Source organism: Falco biarmicus, chromosome 13 (assembly GCF_023638135.1).
Source record: "Falco biarmicus isolate bFalBia1 chromosome 13, bFalBia1.pri, whole genome shotgun sequence".
NCBI lineage: Eukaryota > Metazoa > Chordata > Aves > Falconiformes > Falconidae > Falco > Falco biarmicus.
Window position 1 is genome coordinate 18293386 of NC_079300.1, and position 18687 is coordinate 18312072.

General features: G+C 41.6%; 1 protein-coding gene across 3 annotated transcripts in view; it reads left to right on the forward strand.

Moving 5' to 3' along the window:
- The window catches only part of PID1 (phosphotyrosine interaction domain containing 1), a 91235-nt gene that overhangs the window by 15911 nt on the left and 56637 nt on the right, over positions 1 to 18687 (forward strand). Inside the window, exon 1 of one of the 3 annotated variants that reach the window (XM_056359036.1) lies at positions 767 to 1028. The exons of the other annotated variants lie outside the window; for them this stretch is intronic. Coding sequence (XP_056215011.1) covers positions 1011 to 1028 — 18 coding nt within the window. The 5' untranslated portion in view covers positions 767 to 1010. Of the gene's footprint in view, positions 1 to 766; positions 1029 to 18687 lie in introns of those variants that run through there. 3 annotated transcript variants of the gene reach the window in all.

Sequence of the window (18687 nt, forward strand, 5' to 3'; positions counted from 1 at the left end):
TGTCTGGAAAAGAAAATATTTTTCTGTCTAAAAAGCATTTCCTACCCAGTAACTAGCTGTAAAAGAAACAGCTTGAAAATATTTCCTGGCCAAAGGAAAGGATCAGTACATACTTCTAGTCTGCCATTGTGGTTAACATCACTATGTGTTTTTCTAGCACTTCCTCAATATCTCTCAGTTTTATGTACCTAGTGTTAATAAACGTAGCTACAGAAATAACAATCTATCTGAGCCAACCGGTTTGATCTTTTTTTTTTTTTTTTTTTCCGCTAATGCCGATGCTGGGATTTTGCAAAGGATAATCTGAGGATTCAGGCTTGGCTTTGCTCCTGTTTGAAATCACTATTAAAATACTGATGACTTTGCTGCTGGACCAGGGCCTGAGGGTTGTGCCTTAGATTTTTTCCTTTTTCTTTTTTTTTTTCTTTTTTTTTTTTTTTTTAGGAAGAGCTAGATCAGTGGGCAAAATATTGCATTTGTGGAAGGAGATAAGGGGTGGGTAGGTCAGCGTGCTTGCTGTAGCACCATGCATGGCTGTGCAAGCACAAGCTGGAGTTTACTGTGGGGTGTGTTTCAGAGCACAGCCAGTGACAGATGGGTTTTGATGACCGGCTTGTGCCTCTCAAAACAAAAGTGTAGTGTTTATTTCAGCTTCTAAACCAGGTTAGTGAACAACTATCAGCAGTACCGGGTGACCTGCAGCTGTTAGTTTGCAGAGCTTAGGTGGTTTTTATGCTGTTACACCAGTCAGCAAAGGAAAGTTGGGGTTGGCCGTACTGGTATTTCCAGAAAATGAGAGTTCAGAGGTGGCAAACATGTATGTCCTGAGGATTTCTGCTTGGCTTCCCCCTTAATGTAGGGGTTTTGGCGTTGTCTTCTGGCTTGCTGGTTGCAGTTCTCCACGGGCCAGTGCAGGGGCTTTTGACACTTTGCTGACAGTATTTCACTGGCATTGCTCCCTCTTAGCCAGCTGCTCTGCAAGCCTCCCAAGCTACCCGTAACTCAGGAGGATGAATTTATTTCAAATTGTGAGTACCCCTTTCCCTTGGACTTTTCCAGTGTTAGTTGTTTTTATTCCTGCCCCCTCCTAGCCACTGCCCAGCGAAGCTGCGTGGTGTGTGTTCCCTAACCAGCCGCTTCCTGGGCAGCTCTGCAGCGTGGCCGTTTTCTCGGGTGTCCTGACACCAAGATTTCGTTTTGTTGTTGTATTGTACTGCAGATGCGTGCTTCACTTGTCTGATTTCCTTGCTGCTTTCCGGCAGAGCTGTTTGCCCTCTTTCAAAACATGACCCTCATAGCCGGGGATTTCTGTAGTGCCTCATTGGCTGTAGACGTGCGATTATGGGTGATTTTCTGCCTTAAGTTTTTGCTTTTTTTAGGTTGGCTTTTATCTGCTACTGTCACAGACATCTAAAACTGTGATTCTGAGTGCTCAGAAAACCTGGAGGCAAATGAGAAGATTCCTAAATTTATTCATCCCTTGCACTCTTTCAGCTGTGACAGTTTCTGTACTAACAGATACATTACAGCTTTGGGAGATCAGGGGTGAAAGCAGGAACTGTTAGGGATGGTCACCTCTGTGGTACCACAAGCCAGGCTAGTCAACCCAGTGGTTCCTTGGTAGCTGTGGTCTTTGTCAAAAATACGTTTGAAATGTTTTTGAAGGCTGGGTACAGAGTGAGACCCATAAATAGATCCTGTAAACTTGCTCTCCTGAGCTGCAGAACATCCCTCAGTAGGTCAGGCCTAAAGACCATGAGCTATTTGTGCCGTATATATTTATACGTGAGTTTACTGCAGTGGAATTGTCACAAAACTGTAACTAAAGCAAGCTGGAAATGAAAAAGCCGTGCCAGTTGAAATAATAAAAAGAGGCGGGCATGCCCCTAATAAATGCTGTAGTGTAATTGCTGTAAAAGTGTGCAATGTTTACAATAATAATACAAGTTATATTTACAGTAACAAAGCTCTCATTTCTGCAAAACTTCAGCCATACATGTATTTTTACCTACTGCAAGCAGCCACCGTTGCCCACAGGTCTATGCACGGCACCATCAGTAAGGGTCTGATTTCTCACAGGACGGAGGCCTTGCTAAGTGTTCAGTCTTTCAGTGGACACGTATCTTTTCCAGAATTGAAAACATCTTTTATTCCCTGGGCTGAGCTGGCAGCCGGCACAGAAGGCAGTCTGCTTTATGTTTATCAGTCCAGGGAGAAGTCCAGTGCTTGCAAGCCTATTTCTCATCTGCCAAGAACATCAACAGAAAGTGTAACTATCTTCCACTCTCTCTTTTTTTTTTAATCACTTAAATATGACCATTCAGGGAGGCGTTTAATTCTTTAAATATGGTGAAGAAGGCGTTAGTGAGTTAAGGGTAGAGGGTTTAACCCCGTGATTTCTGAAGCTGTGCTGGTGGCCGGCTGCTGCCGGTGTGTGGTGATGGGTGGGCTGTACTGGGAAGTGCTGCGGGAGCATCCCTCCTGCTGCGGGCCAGCCGTGCCCCCCATGCCCCTGGGTGTGGGGCATGGTGCCGGTGTGCCGGAGCCTTTTTGGGGCGCCTGCTGAGGTTTTACTTGTGGACTGTTTTTTGGGGAAACCCTGGTTTAAACTCTTGCTCTGTGCTGCCATCTATGCAGAGCGTGTTCAGAGAGGATAAGCAACCTGGTCCTGATGCGATTGTTAAGCTATGCTGTTCATTGGAATTAGTCTATATTTAAGCCGTGATGTATGTGTGTAAAAATGAGCCTTGATCATTTCAGGGCTTGGCTGAAACCCTGTGATCCAGGCCTGTAAATAAACCCCTGGCAGTGAGTGAATGCTGAAGGGCTTTAGAAGGGTCTTTTCAAATGATTCTTGTGCCCGTGTGTGGAGAAACGCGGATGTGTAAAAGGTTTCCCTTGTAGCTCAGGAAATGTTAAAAGTCTGTAATGGTGTATTTTAGCATCAGAGTTTCTTAATTATTAGAGTTCTAGCAAGAAAATTTCTTGCATAAATTGTGGCAGCCCATTTAACTAACTGAACGCCAGGTTTATTACTATATGAACTTGATAATTAGTTTGTAATCCGTGCATAGGCATTTCATCCTGGCGGTTTTCTCGCAGAGAATAATTTGCCTTTTATTTGTTGAGGGTGGTTTTTTTGGTGAAAACAGAACTCCCATTCATGATGGGCACAGCAAATGTAGTAAAACACTATCATAGCTGGGATTTGTTGTACACTATGGATTTATGTCAAGAATGTTAATGATTTGTTTATGAATAAGTGAGCCTGTAGTATTGTGAAACAGTATCTGGCAGGGCTGCTGAATGGACATTTTGAGAGCAGAGGATTCTTGAACTGAATAAGCTGTAGATATTTGTGTGTCTCAAACTAGTCATAAGTAGGCTTATGGATTTTTAGACAGAAGTGTTTATTTAATGCATGATCATAGTCTACAGTGCTCATCTGGCATATGTATGGGCCACTTGATAACAAGCAAAGAGGTTGTTAAGTATTTTTTAAGGGCAGTTAAACTCCTTCTAGTGGGCTTTAGTTTAAAAATAAGATTTTCTTCCAGAAAGCAACACAAAACCTTAAGCAGAGCAGTGTGATGTTTGCAGACTCGATGTGGATCAGGAAGATACTCTGGATTTGCAGCGTCTCGCTTGGGTGTAGCACTTAGTTTAGCAGAGCCACCACTCGGGTTTCCCAATGGCATTATCCCTTGGCAGCCAATATGCCAATATGTTTATGGTCTCAGATAGACACCTTCTTCATGAGGGCTTGGGAAGGGTCTACTGCTTTCTTCTGATCCCAGTTTTCTTGGAAGGATACCTGCTGATGGGTAGGAGAGGTGGTTCATTCCCATCAGAATGAGAGTGAATCAGAAGACCAGTATCTCCTGTGTGTTAGTGAGTACTGGTGAGAAGTGAAACACAGTTCCTCAAAAGAGTAATTTGGGAACTAGATTGAACCTCATCCCAGGTAATGTTTCCTTCCTTTGCCTGTTATAATTTGCATGGACAGGGTGTGGAATCTGATCACTGGGGTATCAAATCGACTGATGAACAGCTGATGTCCAGCAGCACAAAGTGAGAGCTCAGTTATATGTGATTTCGTGCTATGTAAAGATAATAAGTTTTCAAAAAAATGATGGCAAGATTTATCATCTCTCCAGCCATCCTTCCTGTACAGAGTTTTATAGCTGGTTAAATGGGTGCAAATGCTTAACCTGAAGAAGAGGTTGTCACTCAAGTGCAAATTGTGCATTTTTAAATGTAGCTGAGCCTCTTGAAAAACTGCAGGTGGAAAATGTTGTGTTTATCACTGTAGCAGGAAGCTTTGCTGTGTGACCTCCTGCACCATGGGCAGCTGAGCCCAAAACCAAGGGACTTCAGAGCTGGATTTGGTAAGTGTCAGAGGCAGTTGGTGGTGTGCATCCAGGCTGCTGTGTGGAGCATGACTAAACTCTGTCTGATAAATTACGGCATTTCTTGAAATAGTGCCTTGTACTTTTTAATGAGCTGGGCTATCAGCTCTGCATCAGTGGATGGTTAAAATGAAGCAAGAATTGCTTTAACATTAAAACTGTGCCTGGAGGACTTCTTTGAGAAATTGCTTATGATTATTAAGTGAATATAATATGGTAAGACAACCTTGCTTCTTTGCTGTGCTTTTTTTTTCATGCTGAGTGCGGTTTTGAAAGTTGAAACATGTACAGATGGAAAGTAATGTTCAAATGGGAACGGCTTTGGAAGCCATGCAGTGCTCTCTCCCTTTGAACATGATTAGGGAAGAGAGAGGTAAGACACAATTTATTGAGATGCAACTGTTATAGAAGAATTGGATTTCCTCTAAATACAGCTTGATTGTGTGCCAAATGGAAAAGAGGCTGAAGCCAGAGCACTTCATGTGCCAAGCTGGAGAAGAATCTTTTCTAAACCAAGTGGGCTAGGGAAAAATGACCTTCGTATTGCTTGTTCCTTCTGTCATGTCTACACGTGTACAGACAAATAAATGGAAAGATAGCCACCCTTTGTGACAATTGTTGATGAAAGTGAAGCAGCCGTGGGGGGCAGTCGGGCTGCCTACAATCTAACCTGCTATGGGGCAGCAACACCACGGGAGTGTTTATGCAACCCAGGGCAGGTGGCATGGGTTGTTGTAGGTAGTTCTGCCAGGTTACCACTGAGATTTACCCCTATGTCCCATGTGCGTTATTTCTCCAGTGGTGTGTGTGTTGCTTATGCTGTTTTCGGAATTGTCTGCTGTTTCTTCCCCAGAATCATCTCATCTGAGATGGTATGTCAGCAAATAAATAGCCCACAAGCTGCATGTTACTCCTGTTCTCCAGTATTGCAGCACACATTCAGGGAGGGAGGCAAGGAGGGAAACTGTGGAGCTGATGGCTGATGGACTCATTTATTCTCTAGATAGGTACTTGCGCCCTTTTCCCACTCAGATACATACTGCACCATTAAACACTATTAAATATTGGCAGCTTTGCAGTAAACTGCATTTGTGATTTGTCTACTGTGTAAGCAGAAAAGGCAGTCCCAAATCTGCTTCAGGAAGGGCTTTACTCTGCTGGGTTGGGAATATCAGTGATAGCCACCAGAGTCTGTTAATTTCTGACTATAATGGTGATAAAACATGAAAGTGGAAGTGCTCATGTTGTAAGGCAGGAGTTGGAACTAATCACTTTTCTACAGATGCTACAGGGAAAATAGATTATAACCCTGTTTCATGTGCTGGTTGAAGCTGGTTCCCTTTTGATCTTTATACTAGTGGTGGAGCACTGTGTGGAATATCGTGGTTTTCAAATAATTTCTAACCTTTAATTCTACAAATGAATTATTTTTAAAAATCTGTGTTTAAGCAGATGCACTTGCCACATAGTTTTTTCATGGTGCCACAGTCAGAACCCATGGTCATCCTTTGTGGTTAACTACTGTGTACATTTGCCTGGCTTGACCAACAGAAAATGTAGGTAGTTTTGTGTTCCTGTTTCTGCAGGGAGATGCTGTAGCTCTTCAACCTCTGATTTTTCTGTTGTGCTCGTTGTGGTGTAGGTGACACTGCGACACACGTGATACCCAACCAGTGCTTAAAGACGGGAAAATGCAGAACTTGGAACACTTCAATGATGGTGGTTGCTGGCTTGCACCCAGGAGGGAGCAGGCTTTGTTGCACGATCAAAGGTCTCCTGCACTCATCAGCTGCTCAGAATGGAGCAGACAGATGTTTATCTAGCTGATTGTCTTGTAAAATTGTAAAATTGGCTTGTGCAAATAGCTGTGCATGCAAAACTTGACTGATGTTGTTTTAGAGGCTTTTCTAATGTCATCTGAAAATCTGTTCCAGGCAGAGAACCTGGGATCCAAAACTGAATAAAAATCAGACAAGGATACTTTCTGCTCCTAAAGCCATCTAGGACTGAAAATAGTGTAGTTGGATTAAAGATGGGTATGTCAGTGGGGAACTGGTGGTGATTAATTGACATGGAGTTAAAATTCCTTCTCAAAATCTGTGACTTCAGTTAATGGCTTGCCCAGACTTTCCACTTATGAGGTTATCTGTTTCAAGCTTTGCTTCTGGACTGAAATTACATACTTTCTAAAAAAATGAAAATATTTTAGTTGCGGTGGTCTCCCAAGTAACTTACCAACAGTACAAACATTTTTACAGACTTTCCTTTAAATAAATGGTAACACTTGGAAAGCAAGAAAACAGCCCTCTGTCACCTAGCTCAGCATCAACCCTCAGGAAGAGAAATGGTCATTTTGAGTGTTTGGCTCTGACATCCCAAGTGGAGACCTAAAGGCTAAGCCTTATTTTGTATTGACATGGAACATTTTGTGCTGAATCTTCTTGACTAGTGTGTAGGCAGAGAAGCTTTGCAGGGGGCAGTCTTGAGGATTTCAGCAGCTGTAACGAAAACTCTGATGGAAGTGAGTGGTGATGAGGCAGAAGTCTTGCGTAGCTGTTGTGTTGTTCCCTGTATGCTCTATGGCTTCACCGACAGAAGCTCTCCACTGCGGTTCCCTTCTGATGATGGTGCTCCATTGGAGCAGTTGGCCTCGATGATCCTAGCTCATGGGTTGGTGTTTAATTGCTTGCTAAATGATCCTTGCTTTCCAAAGGTGAGAAACTGCAATAAACACTATAAGCTAGAGAGTTACTTTTCCTAGAAGTATTTGTTGAAGAGGCCAGGAAACTCGACAGATTCACTTGAAAAGTCTTCTGTGAATTCTTCTTCCGTTGCAGAATTGGGGTTGACCCATACAGAAGCAGCACTGGAGATTCATATTGAATCCCTGTGTGCATGCATCCATCTGCCTCGTATTTGCAGTCTGCCTGGTTACTACCATAGCAGTAAATGTTCAGAATTGGGCTTTTATTTTCCCCCTCTTTTTTTTTTTCCTTTTGGCCAGATTACAGTCACTGAAACCACTTAGTTTGGCTTGGAGATTTTTTGAAAGAACTGTATGGCTATAGCAAATAGCTTGTTTAAGCACAGTTGAGAAGCCACGGGTAGGGCTGCAGCGTGTAGAATTTCAAGTATGAAAAAAGATGAATTATAAGATTGATAACCCTTGTGCTTAGTGGTCAGAATGCAAATAACAAAAGCTGCAGATCGGGGCAGAGAGATGTACTATAAAAAGCATTATCACAAGATTAAGCTGTAGAAGACACATTTTTGCATGGTAATCTGCTGGATTTATTTTGACAATTATCTATTTGTGGTGGTTGTGAATGAAAGTGGAATTTTTAGCAGTCTTGGTATAATGACTGAATTTGTAAAGCTGCTCAAACATTTTGCATCAGAGTTGTGTGGGGTTTTTTTCAGCCAAATACATGACTTTTTTGATTAAAAGAAATATTTGTCTTGAAGCTTTTTTTTCCCAGAGGAGTGACTAATTGGTATTCACAAGATTCAATACTTTAATATTTTATCGGAGGCCCCTAAATTCTTTCACTCCCTTCTCTTTCAGGGTAAATAATTTAGATTTCAGATGAATCAAGCTTGATAAAAGCCACCTTGTTAACATCTGTAGAATTACAGCTCTATTTGCTTTGAGGGATGCTGGAATAACTACATCAGTAATGCTACTAAGGTAAATTGGATGGGGCAAAGGAAGAAGGCAGTGGGGGAATGCTGGGCAGGCAGTTCATTTATTATAATTTCACTCGTTCTTTCACTTCTGTTTAACTAGCTGCCCAACACAGGTACACTGGAGACCATGAATGTCATGGGCATTCAGGAGACTTCTATCATGTTGTATTACAGGAATGTATATTAGATCTGCATCTAGAAAAGCTCTGGGCTTTAACAGCTCAGGCCCTTTTCCCTGGATGTTGACATTCTATATTATTTCATTTCCCATAAGCCTGAATCATATTAAAATACTGTTCACATTAACTGACAGGGTTTGTACCAAGAAACATTTAGTAATAATTAAAAAAACCCCGCCTCTCATTTACACTCCTGTTTCTTCTGCAACTTCATTTCTCAAAGTTGAGCCAAAACTTGCAGATTAAAAATGGTTTGGCTTTTTTCAATGCAAAAATATTTAAGTTGTAGAGTGGCTGAGAATGGATGGTGTTTAAGGTGGTCAGCAATGGGTGGTGGGGGGAAGAAGGCTGAGGCTGTACTGAGGATAAGGATGTTCCTCTTTGTTGCTCTGTGGGATTATTCTGCAGCTGTTTTATGTGTGGAAAACTTGCAAGACATTGTGTATTGAACAGAATTTGGAGCAGACTGGACAAAAGTGAGAGTGTAATTACTGGAAAAAAGAGGATGTAGCTTTCACAACATAAAGGTTGAATCCTGGTACAGACATGAAGTCTTCCAGTTCTGCTGGCCTTGCTGGAAGGCAACGTTTGGAGAGTTTTGAGCTGTTCTGTTTTCTTTAGTTAAATAATTCAGTATTTTCATCATTTGATGCTCTTCATTTCATTGGCAATGTTGAATTATAAGACTGAAATTGCAATTTAGTTACTACTCTAACAAGCAGTAATAATTGTTCAGGGGTGTGTGTGTAGTAGCACGTGTAAAGTGGCAGGCAGTAAAGGTGAGGGTAGTTCTGTTCCTGTTGAACTTCAGATATGTTTTGTCAATTTCTGTGGAAGCAGGGGTGTTTTTTTCATGGCATATGGGATTCCTAAAGACTGGGATTTGGTTATGAATGAGCACGTGTTTCCAGAATGGAGTTACTTGAGTTTGCTTAATCAGTTGTGGATTCCTCCAGCGTGACGCTGCAGTGCCTGTGTGAGGAGTTAGCTTTGCTTTATTGGTCCCATATGCACTGGCAGATAGTGTAGTAACCATGCCTTGGGGGAGGATAGGGGCATCTGGTTGAATCTCATGGTGCATATATTATTGCTCTTCTGGAGGGATTTGGTTTTGTTTGTTTGTTTGTTTTTTCTTTGTTCTAAGAACTGCAGATATGTATATATGTGTATAATCACTAACATTTTGAATTTTAACACTCGGACGAGGGATAAGTTAAGCTTCTCCAAAATTATCTGAACTTTGCTGACAAGTAAAGAAGAAGAAATTGAGGGGTTTTTTAGAGAAACTGGAGTTTCTGAGCATCTCTGGGTTTGGGTGCTAAATTGCAAGAACTTGGAAGCTTAATTTCCTTTCTTGTCAAGCGCTAAGGACTTGTCCTTTGAAAATCAGAAACATGGAAACATCAGAAAAGATTAATTACTTCTGAAAAACTTTGTAAACACTATGCAGATTTAACCTTTTTGTCTAGAGGATGTGGACGTGAGAGGGCTGTCCTGTGGGTGCCGGAGGGGAGCCCCAGCACAGGGGTGCCCCATCCGCAGCGGCTTTACTTGACTCATTCTGCACTGGGAAAAGCAGAGTTGTTTTGCATCTGGCTGTTTTGGCTTGGCTTAACCAGTAAGGTAGTTGAAGGAGAAACAGGAATGTAAATGAGTTGGTTTGATTTTCTTTTGTAAAGGTTTCTTGGTGCAAATCCTGTCAATTATCCAACTCTAAAGCTTTGCTGAATTAATGAGACACTTTGTAGAAGGGTATTTTTGATTACTTTCTGTACACTCACTTATTCCTGATGTGGGCTCTCTGGTGTGCTGCTGTTATTCATGGCTTTAAGAAGTGTGAAGACCTACTTTGTGAAGTCTCCCTGGGGGTAGGGGTTATGCATTTGTTCTGCAGTGGGACTCAAATTTTGTCTATTTTCTATATCACCTGCTCAAACGTTTGTATAGCCATAAATCCTGGCAGAGTTCCCCCATGATTCATAATTTGCTGGTGGAGGCGCGAAAGCAGCAATGTTGCAGGAGATGAAATGCCTGTGAGTGTAGTTAGGGCTGGGGAAGTCTCCTTGGGAAAGTGCATGTGATGGGACAGCAGTGCTGGCCGGACCTGGTTCCCCTGGGAATGCTCTGGAGCATGTAGTGATGGTACTCCTGAGGATGTGTGGAGAGGGAAGGCTAAAGCCACCAGGCTTCTTTCTTTGCCCTCTGCAAGGTTTTTTTTTTTTTTTTTTTTGGGGGGGTGGGGGTGGGGCGTGGGATGCACTCTGATGGAGGCTTTCCAGAAGGGCTGGAGAAGCTGGTCTGTGCATTTGGAGATGGCTTGTGTCCATGGGAAGTAGGAGGGACCCCCCTCTCAGAGACTCTCAGGAGCGCCAGTCTTAAATCCTGGGGGTGTTTCAGACCTGGAAAAGGCAGTGTTGTAAATCAGCATCAGAGGAGTTAGCGATACAGTGGATGTCTTTAGAGGAAAGAATGGATTCTTATTATCTTAGAGCTGTAAATATAAGAATTAATTAGACCAAAAGCTCATTTGGTTTATATTTAAGCAGTACATGAGCTTTTTTGGCAAGAATTTGTACCCTGTATCTCTGCATAGCATTAGGCACAATGTTACCTCTCGCAAATAATCAGGGCAAATTCCCTGTTTCTAGCAGGCACCTGTGTCATCCAGTTCATATCCCTGTCTCTGAGAATAAGTCTTAGAAAGGCAATATAGAGGTCACTGAACTACATAACTGCTTAACAAGTTAGTGATTTATTGCAAAAAAAGAAGGAGAAGAGTGAGAGAATGAAATGCTCGTTTTGAAGGGGCTGTATTGGGGGATGCAGTGGCTGTCTGGCAGGTATTGTATGAGATGGGCTTGCTCTGCCAGGCACAGAGTGAGGAGAAAGAACTTTTTAAAGCATCCTCTGACACAGAAATTATTGGAAAGCCTCCAAGAGCGAATTGAAAAAGCAACAACCGCCTTCATGCTGCAGGATTCCATTGTTTTAATATTGGACCAACTACACCAAATAATACATCTACTGGAAACTCATGTTAGGGGAAAAATATGTTGGAAAGCAGCTAAGGGGTCAGCTCAAAATCAAAGTGAACGAACTTGACATATCTATGCTGCTGCGTGTCCTATTTTCCTATTTTGTTCTTCTTCTTGTTGTCAGCTCGTATTTCTTAATTTATTTCCACTCTTTCTTTTTTTTTTTTTTTTCCCTAAATCATTTGCCTTGTCTTGGGCTTGTATTTTGACTGCTATTTTTCCTGAAAAATGCTGGGGCTGCTAAACAGCTCTGCTTGCATGGAGAAATTCTGGCATACTAGTATTTTTGAAATTGTAGTCTTGTCTAAAATTGCAGACTTGCACACAGACGCAGTGCTTTTGGGGAGGTACTGCTGCTCTGGTGATGAGACAGTGAACAACAGATAATGGGGATGACTTTATTTTCCTTCAGTGCTGTGTAATGGAGCTGTGCTTCCCAGACTGGCTTTCTTTGCTGGACTTCTGGATGTGGTTTGAAGACCAACATCATCAAGGATGGGATGGAAGAAAAAGGCAAAGTTGTTCCTGCAAGCGTAAATGTTATTTATAATGATTTCATTTAATAACATACACAATACAGCTATCTGTTAATTGGGTTTGGGTGGCATGAGAGCTAATTCAGTCGTGAAAAATTTATTAAAATTTGAGAGTTAACCATGACCGAAAGTTTGGGAAATAGTCATTTATGAGAGCATCTCAGTTGATACATTGGTAGAAGTCATTATGCTTTAGTTCTACTGATATGTAGATGTACTGATACAAAAATTTTCTGATATAGAATATATGCCACGAACATCAAGCATTGGAAACTACAACTCATTTCAAAATACGTTTAACTGTCATCAATGGATAATAAACTGTAAAAGCCCAAACCCAAACAGACTTATTTAGATGTTCACCATCCATCCACATGCTTAATTTCCACTGAAATAATGGACCGGGAATTTAGGTACTGTAATGTAGAGACTGATAAAAGAACTTTTTATGGTAGTGCTGTGACTTACCTCCTCTGCTGATGTTTTAGGGAGGTCTTGTTTTATTTTTGTGGATATGAGTGTCCTGAAATACTGACTTCATCCTACTCTGATGTGGATCTCTATAGTGGGACTTCAGGTTTTGAGCAATTATGGCTAAACTGGGAACTTAGTCTCTGAATATCCTGTATATTCAGATTTGCTTAGGTTGGGGGTTTAGTTTGGCTGAGTGTAGAGAGATGCTAGAGAATCACTCATGAAATTCTCATCTGGCTCTGAAGTTCCCTGCAGTTTGGAGGGTGTTTGTATCTGGGATTGTGTTTTGTTTGGGCAGCGATCCTGCTGATCAGAATCACATAAGCTTGGCAACAGAATGGAGGCATCCAGCCAGAGCAAACTCAAAGTACACAGGGTCTGAGAACAAAACGTTTCACATGAATTAAATTGTGAGGAAACAGAAATTATTTAAACTTGTAAGAAAACAAGGCACTGTGAGCATCGTCACACAGGCAGCTGTGTGATCAGGGCTATTGATAGGGAGTACAAGTTTTATTTATGAAATCTTGATAGTTGTGTGTTTTTAAGAGATATGTCTGATCACCACAGGAAGAAGAATATTCCCCAAGAACTGGTATTAGATTAGAGATGGAATAACTCTCAGTGCTTGCATGCAAAGATCCAGGAGCATCTTTGCTGAAAGGCTTTTTGACACTCAACTGATTTTGGTTTCCTCTGTACCATACACTGCGGCTGGGCTTGCTGTCTTGAAAAGGTTCCCTCTGTCCTTGTCATGCTTTTCTATCTGCAGTCCTGTGTCTTCCTTCCCTTCATCTGTTTTTTTATGTATATTCTACGTTTTTCTGTCAGAGCATTATCCTTTACTCCCTTGTTAGCCCCTCCTGGGCTTCTCCTGCCGTTACTGAACTGTGCCCGCCAGCAAGCAGCATTGCTTGCAGCACGCCTGGTACTGCCCCTCCTGGCACTTTCCTTCCCCAGGCTCACACCTTGCTTTGATGCCATCTTCTGCTCAGTGCCCAGTCAGACAGATTTGAGCTTACCCTGGCAAACACAGATTACTCTTTCCTGTGCCAAAACGCTCCCTGCTGCCCCTGTCTCTCTTCTGTGCTATCTGGGGGAGAGTGGTAGAAGCAGAGGGATGTGAGGAGGGGAAATGGTGTCAGGCGCTGGTTCATTTTCTAGTGTGCCACCATGCAGGGTGGCATTGGGCACATGGATGGGTGGCAAAAGCTTTTTGGTTTGGTGGTTTGGGTTTTGTTTGTTTTGGTTTAGTGTGGTTGTTTTTTTTGGTTGTGTGGGGTTTTTTTTGTTTTTGTTTTTTTTTTTGTGGCATAGCATTTCCCAGATGCTTTGCCCCAGCATCCTTGGAGGTGCCATGCCCTCAGCACACTGAGTCACGCCAAATTGTGGCATGAGCCTGCCCAACCTCCTTGACTTCCAGGATGTGTCATACAGTTGCCTGCAGGCAAGTCTATCTTACCCTTGTGCCTGTTGTCCTTTCTTTGCATTTGAGAGGTCTAAATTCAGACATAATTATCTGGATTTTCACTTAAATACCACAATTTACCTGAAAGGGATTGAATGGATTTGGTTTGATAGGCTGGCAAAATATAGCTAGATGAGGTACGCTTTTAATAACCAGATTTTGGGAGCTGGATTGGTTTCAAAAAGATTACTTAGGCCGGATCTGCTTGAGTATAAAGAGTTGTGACGTGATCTTGGCTTTCTGCTTGCCAGTCGGTTTTGTGTTACAGAGCAGGCTGCTGATGGGATGATTTCTGACTTTGATAAGTGCTTCCATCCTCTCTGTAGAGGGTTTTATTGTAGTGTTCAGTACAATGTTTATATGAACTGCTAGTAAAGGATAAATAAATACAGCACAGTTAAGTTTAATATGGGGAGGGGAAGATACTTAAACTGTATTAGCAATATTTGTTTAACAAGAAATGGCTCAGATGTGACACTTATCTATACTGGATAGCATTTGCTTTAAACAAAAGAGAGCCTTGAAATGGATCAGTTTTCATATGTATCAGAATTCTTTTCTTGCCGAAAAGCTAGAGGCTTGGGGTGGGGTGGTCCTCGGGTCAGAGCCACGCTCATGTCACTGGTGGTGTAACCATATTGCTAAAGCACTACTGTGGTGTTGTCTCCTCTGCCCATGAGTAAGGGAGTGGATTCTTGCATCTACAGACTGGTTATGTTGGTAGTCAAATTCCACTGGGACTAGGTGAAAATGGACATCTGGACTTTCTAGACTTCTTTTGCAGTTCATTGCACTTGGTTGTGTCTTTCCCATCCTAGGCTGCTGTCTTTTGCTGTGGGATGCTGTTGAAAAGTTTTGGTTTCATTCCAGAACTAAATGGATTTCAAAGGTAGCAGAAGTACTTTCACTGAAGCAGTAAATTATAGAGGTTATTTTTTTAATTTTCCAGGGACTGATCTTTAGCCGATGCTCTAATGTGGGTTTAATCTGGAAATTCCTTTGTAGGTGCTGTGGAAGGATGAATTGCCCAGAGGATTACTTGTTATTCTGGCAAACCCCTTTTTCAGAGCTTGGAACTTTCAGAACAACACTTTTTCACAAGTTAGCATCCTGTCATTTTGGGGTTGGCCCTCAATGTGTATCTTTGGCAAAATTTGACCAAATACAGGTTATCTGGAAACGAGAAGCCAGTTTATGCAGTTATGGATTGGTTGTAATGCTGATGTTGAGAGATAACGGGGGCTGAGGGCTAAGGTGCTGAAGACTTGCTGATGTTCACCATGTCACAACCCGATTAGCCTGTAAACTATGTTCATTTTACTCATCCCCTGTTGCTGGTTTATAGATTACAATGAGTTACAGTCCCCTCTTTCTTGACATTTGTTTTTATATTTGCATCCTGTTATGTAACCCTTTCATAGATTTATTAAATTTGAGACTTTGTTTTGTTTCCATGACGAAAATGGAAAGATCCACTAGGCCCAGACTTGGTGGCGTACTCAATATTGTGAACAGCAGTGACTGTTCAGTTAAGACCTGAAGGTGAAGAGCAATGCAGAAGTGTTAAGCTTTATTACTACAAATTATCAGTGGATACTTTCTCCTCCAAAGCACATTTAACTGTATGGAGTTGTTTTCTCCAAGACATTTGGTCTGAGTTGTAGAAGTGGCTGGATTTTTGCTGACAAACTAAACCAAAACCCAAATGCTGTTAATTTTTAGTTTTAATGCCAATGGAAATTGTTCTTGGACTAAATATGTAGCATCTAAAATTTGCAAATTGAATGTTGTGAAATAGTTCATCTAGAGCTTATATATAACTGTTGAGCTGATAAGATATATGCTGAAAACAATTAGAAGTTCTTGATTCTTATGTTCAGTTAACCTGTAGCTAAGAGGGTTAGTGTTGACAGGGTTTTCACTGAAATAGGGACCACTTTGAAGGTCACCAAGGAGGCAAGTACATATTGTACCTCTGTAGGTGACTGTCTTGGCCTGCTACAGGTTTTGGCTATCAGTTACACCCCCTTCAGTTTTCTTATGCAGGGGGAAAGGGTGCCATTAAGACTGGTCAACTAAGCAAAAGAAAATGATGGAACTTGAATCCTTGAATAAGCAAAACAATGGTTTTGTTTGAAGATGATTTTCCGATGTTATTAGGGGCTTTACTTAGTAAATTTTACTCTGGGTAATTTCATGTTTAGCAAATAGGAAAATGCAATGCTAATTACAGCTCTGAGGCTTTCTTTGGCAATTAAGGTATTTTTGTTTGCTCAAGAAATCTTAAAACTTGCTGCCTATTTCTTACTGTTATATTGCTCTTTGCATATCTTTCAAATGTAAACTCTATTACAGTAGCACCGTCTAAATGGATAAAAGATGAATGGTGTGCAGTTTTGAGCTGTTGTTATAGTCATATCAGTTAAGAATATCTTCTTTGGTGATTTTCAGTGTAAGAACTACCAAATGAACCTAGTGGTTTTGGCACATGGAATGTGAACGGTATAATGGTCCCTGAACCTTTATTCACTGAATTGCTGAAGTCATGCTTTTCAAGAACTTAGTGAATTTAAGGCACTTTAAAGAAATATTCTGCGTTCACAGCAGTGGAGTGCTAATGCCTCTTCTCAAAAAATACATTGGCTACTGTTATAGGTCAGCATTTGCCAATAGTTTCCGCAGGAGATGCCAGTTTGGAGTGGAAACTAAGAAATGGATTCAGTGAAACACTTTATCCTGCTCTTGGCTTAAAGCACATGAATAATCCCATTGACTACCCACATGTGCTTTACTGGGACTGCTCACATAGTGAAAGTTAGGCATGTGTTTAAGTAACTTGCTTATTTGGGGGCTCACTGCATGATGTCTCCTGGCAGAGACTTGATTTTCTTACGGCAGCCATCATATGACCTGCGTGCAGGGAGCGCAGTATTGTCTGCACTAGCCGTGCAGGCCAAAGCAACAGGCTATTTCTGTGTCCACCCCCAATCCGTCTTGCGCTTCTCTGGCAACTAATTATCTGTTGGCTGCCAATTGTGCTGTAGTGTTTTTGGCACCCAACCACTCCAACTTGCTGCTCGTACAAGTATTGAATTGCTTTTGTAAGGCAGAGAGTAGTCTTTCCCATGTTGAAGACTGTATATGTGGTTGTTACAACATGAAAAAAAAGTAGATCATTGTCATAGTTTTCCTCATTTTGGTCAAATTGTGCTCTCTGTCAGTAGTCCCACTGAAGTTGATAAGAGATGCTAGCAGAGGAGAAGAATCATTTCAGAGGTCCAAACTCAGTACCCAGAGGGGCTAAATGGAGCTTTTTCATCTATTGAGTATCTAATGGAAACACTGGTCTTTATTTGAGAACCTCTGTAAGTAGATCATCTATTGAAAAGGAGTTCTTCCAGCATACACGGTGCAAGAAGTTAAATGCTAGGATCGGATACTTTGCAGCCATTATCTCTGGTTTGATCCAAAATTGGGCCACCAGCAGAATAGTACAACTTTAGGTTAGAAATGCATTTAGGTAAGTTTTTCACCTCTGCCTTCCTCTCCCATCCCATGCACGCACAAGGCAGCAGATGACCTTGGTGACAGCATTTTCCCATGTTTCGAAAGGGGCTGGCCACAGGTGGGGAAGCACTGAAACCCACACATGGCCGGTCTCCAGCACCCTCTCCCTTCTGCATATATTCTCCTCCAGAAATACAACCTTTGCAGTAAGTTAGCAGACCTATAGCCTACATATAAAAGCCAGTCAAGCTAATAGAGAGAACTACAGTTGTAGTAGACAGCGATTAGTTAATGGGACCAGCAAGCCCAGCACTGTGTTGGTAATCAGTGGAGCTCCTTCAGACTCAGACTTTGAGCTTCCTTTAAACTCACCACAGCTGGCTATCTGTTGTTTAGCCTTAGCAAACAACTTTGCCAGAGAAGTCTAGGAAGCTTCAAACAAAAGGCTGTTAACCACAACTGAAAGGTAAAATGGAATAGGTTTTCTCAGTAAGTTTAGTAATCCTGGCTGGCAAAGAGTTCTGTTATCTTCAGAAACATGTGTCAAAGAATATTCTGTAATGTATAATGATCTTAAATGGAGTACTCTTTTGCTGGAGCTGTGTTCAGGAGAGTGAATGGGATAACGCGTAATATGAACCAGATGAAAAATAATATGAGTAGATTTCCTCACTGGGTTGGAAACTCGAATGCTTGCAGAAACAGCACGGAGGCCCTGAAGTATTGCTGTAACAGGCTGTAACTTCATGCGTGAGGTGGGAAAACATGTAAGATTTTCACAGACTGTTAGTGTTTATGCCTTGAACATGCTTATGCACGTGTTTAAGGTGCTTGTAGATCCAGTATCATAACAATTACTAGACCTAAACACTGATGAGCTAAGGATTAAACTGTTTTAGAAGTGTATTAATAGACTTTCAGTTAGCTGATCATAAGGTATTTATGAATTAAGTCGGAGATTTATTTCCAAGAAATTCTCATTCATTTTCAATGGAATTCTCAAATCCACAAAAATCCACATGAAAACAGAGTAGTATCTAAATAATTGATTCATCCCCTGTGTATAAATAATCTGTTTAATAGGCACTCTGGTCACCTAAAGCACGGAACTGAAAAGCAAGGGCCTGAGTTGATTTTTTAGCTCTGATAGATACTTCTTGTATGGTTCTGGGGTATCACTTAGCATCTCTCTTTTTGCAAGCCCGACCCCATAAGGTTTGTCTGCCTTGCAGAGGTGAAGGGGAGGCTGAGGAAAGGGGTGACTGCAAAATAAGTCAAGAATCTCACATCAAAAAAGGTTTGGTTTTGATGAAAGTCATCTGGAGTCATTGCACGTACGTCTAATAACTGCTGATTTATAAGAGTCAAGTTATGAAGCTTTAATAAATGCAT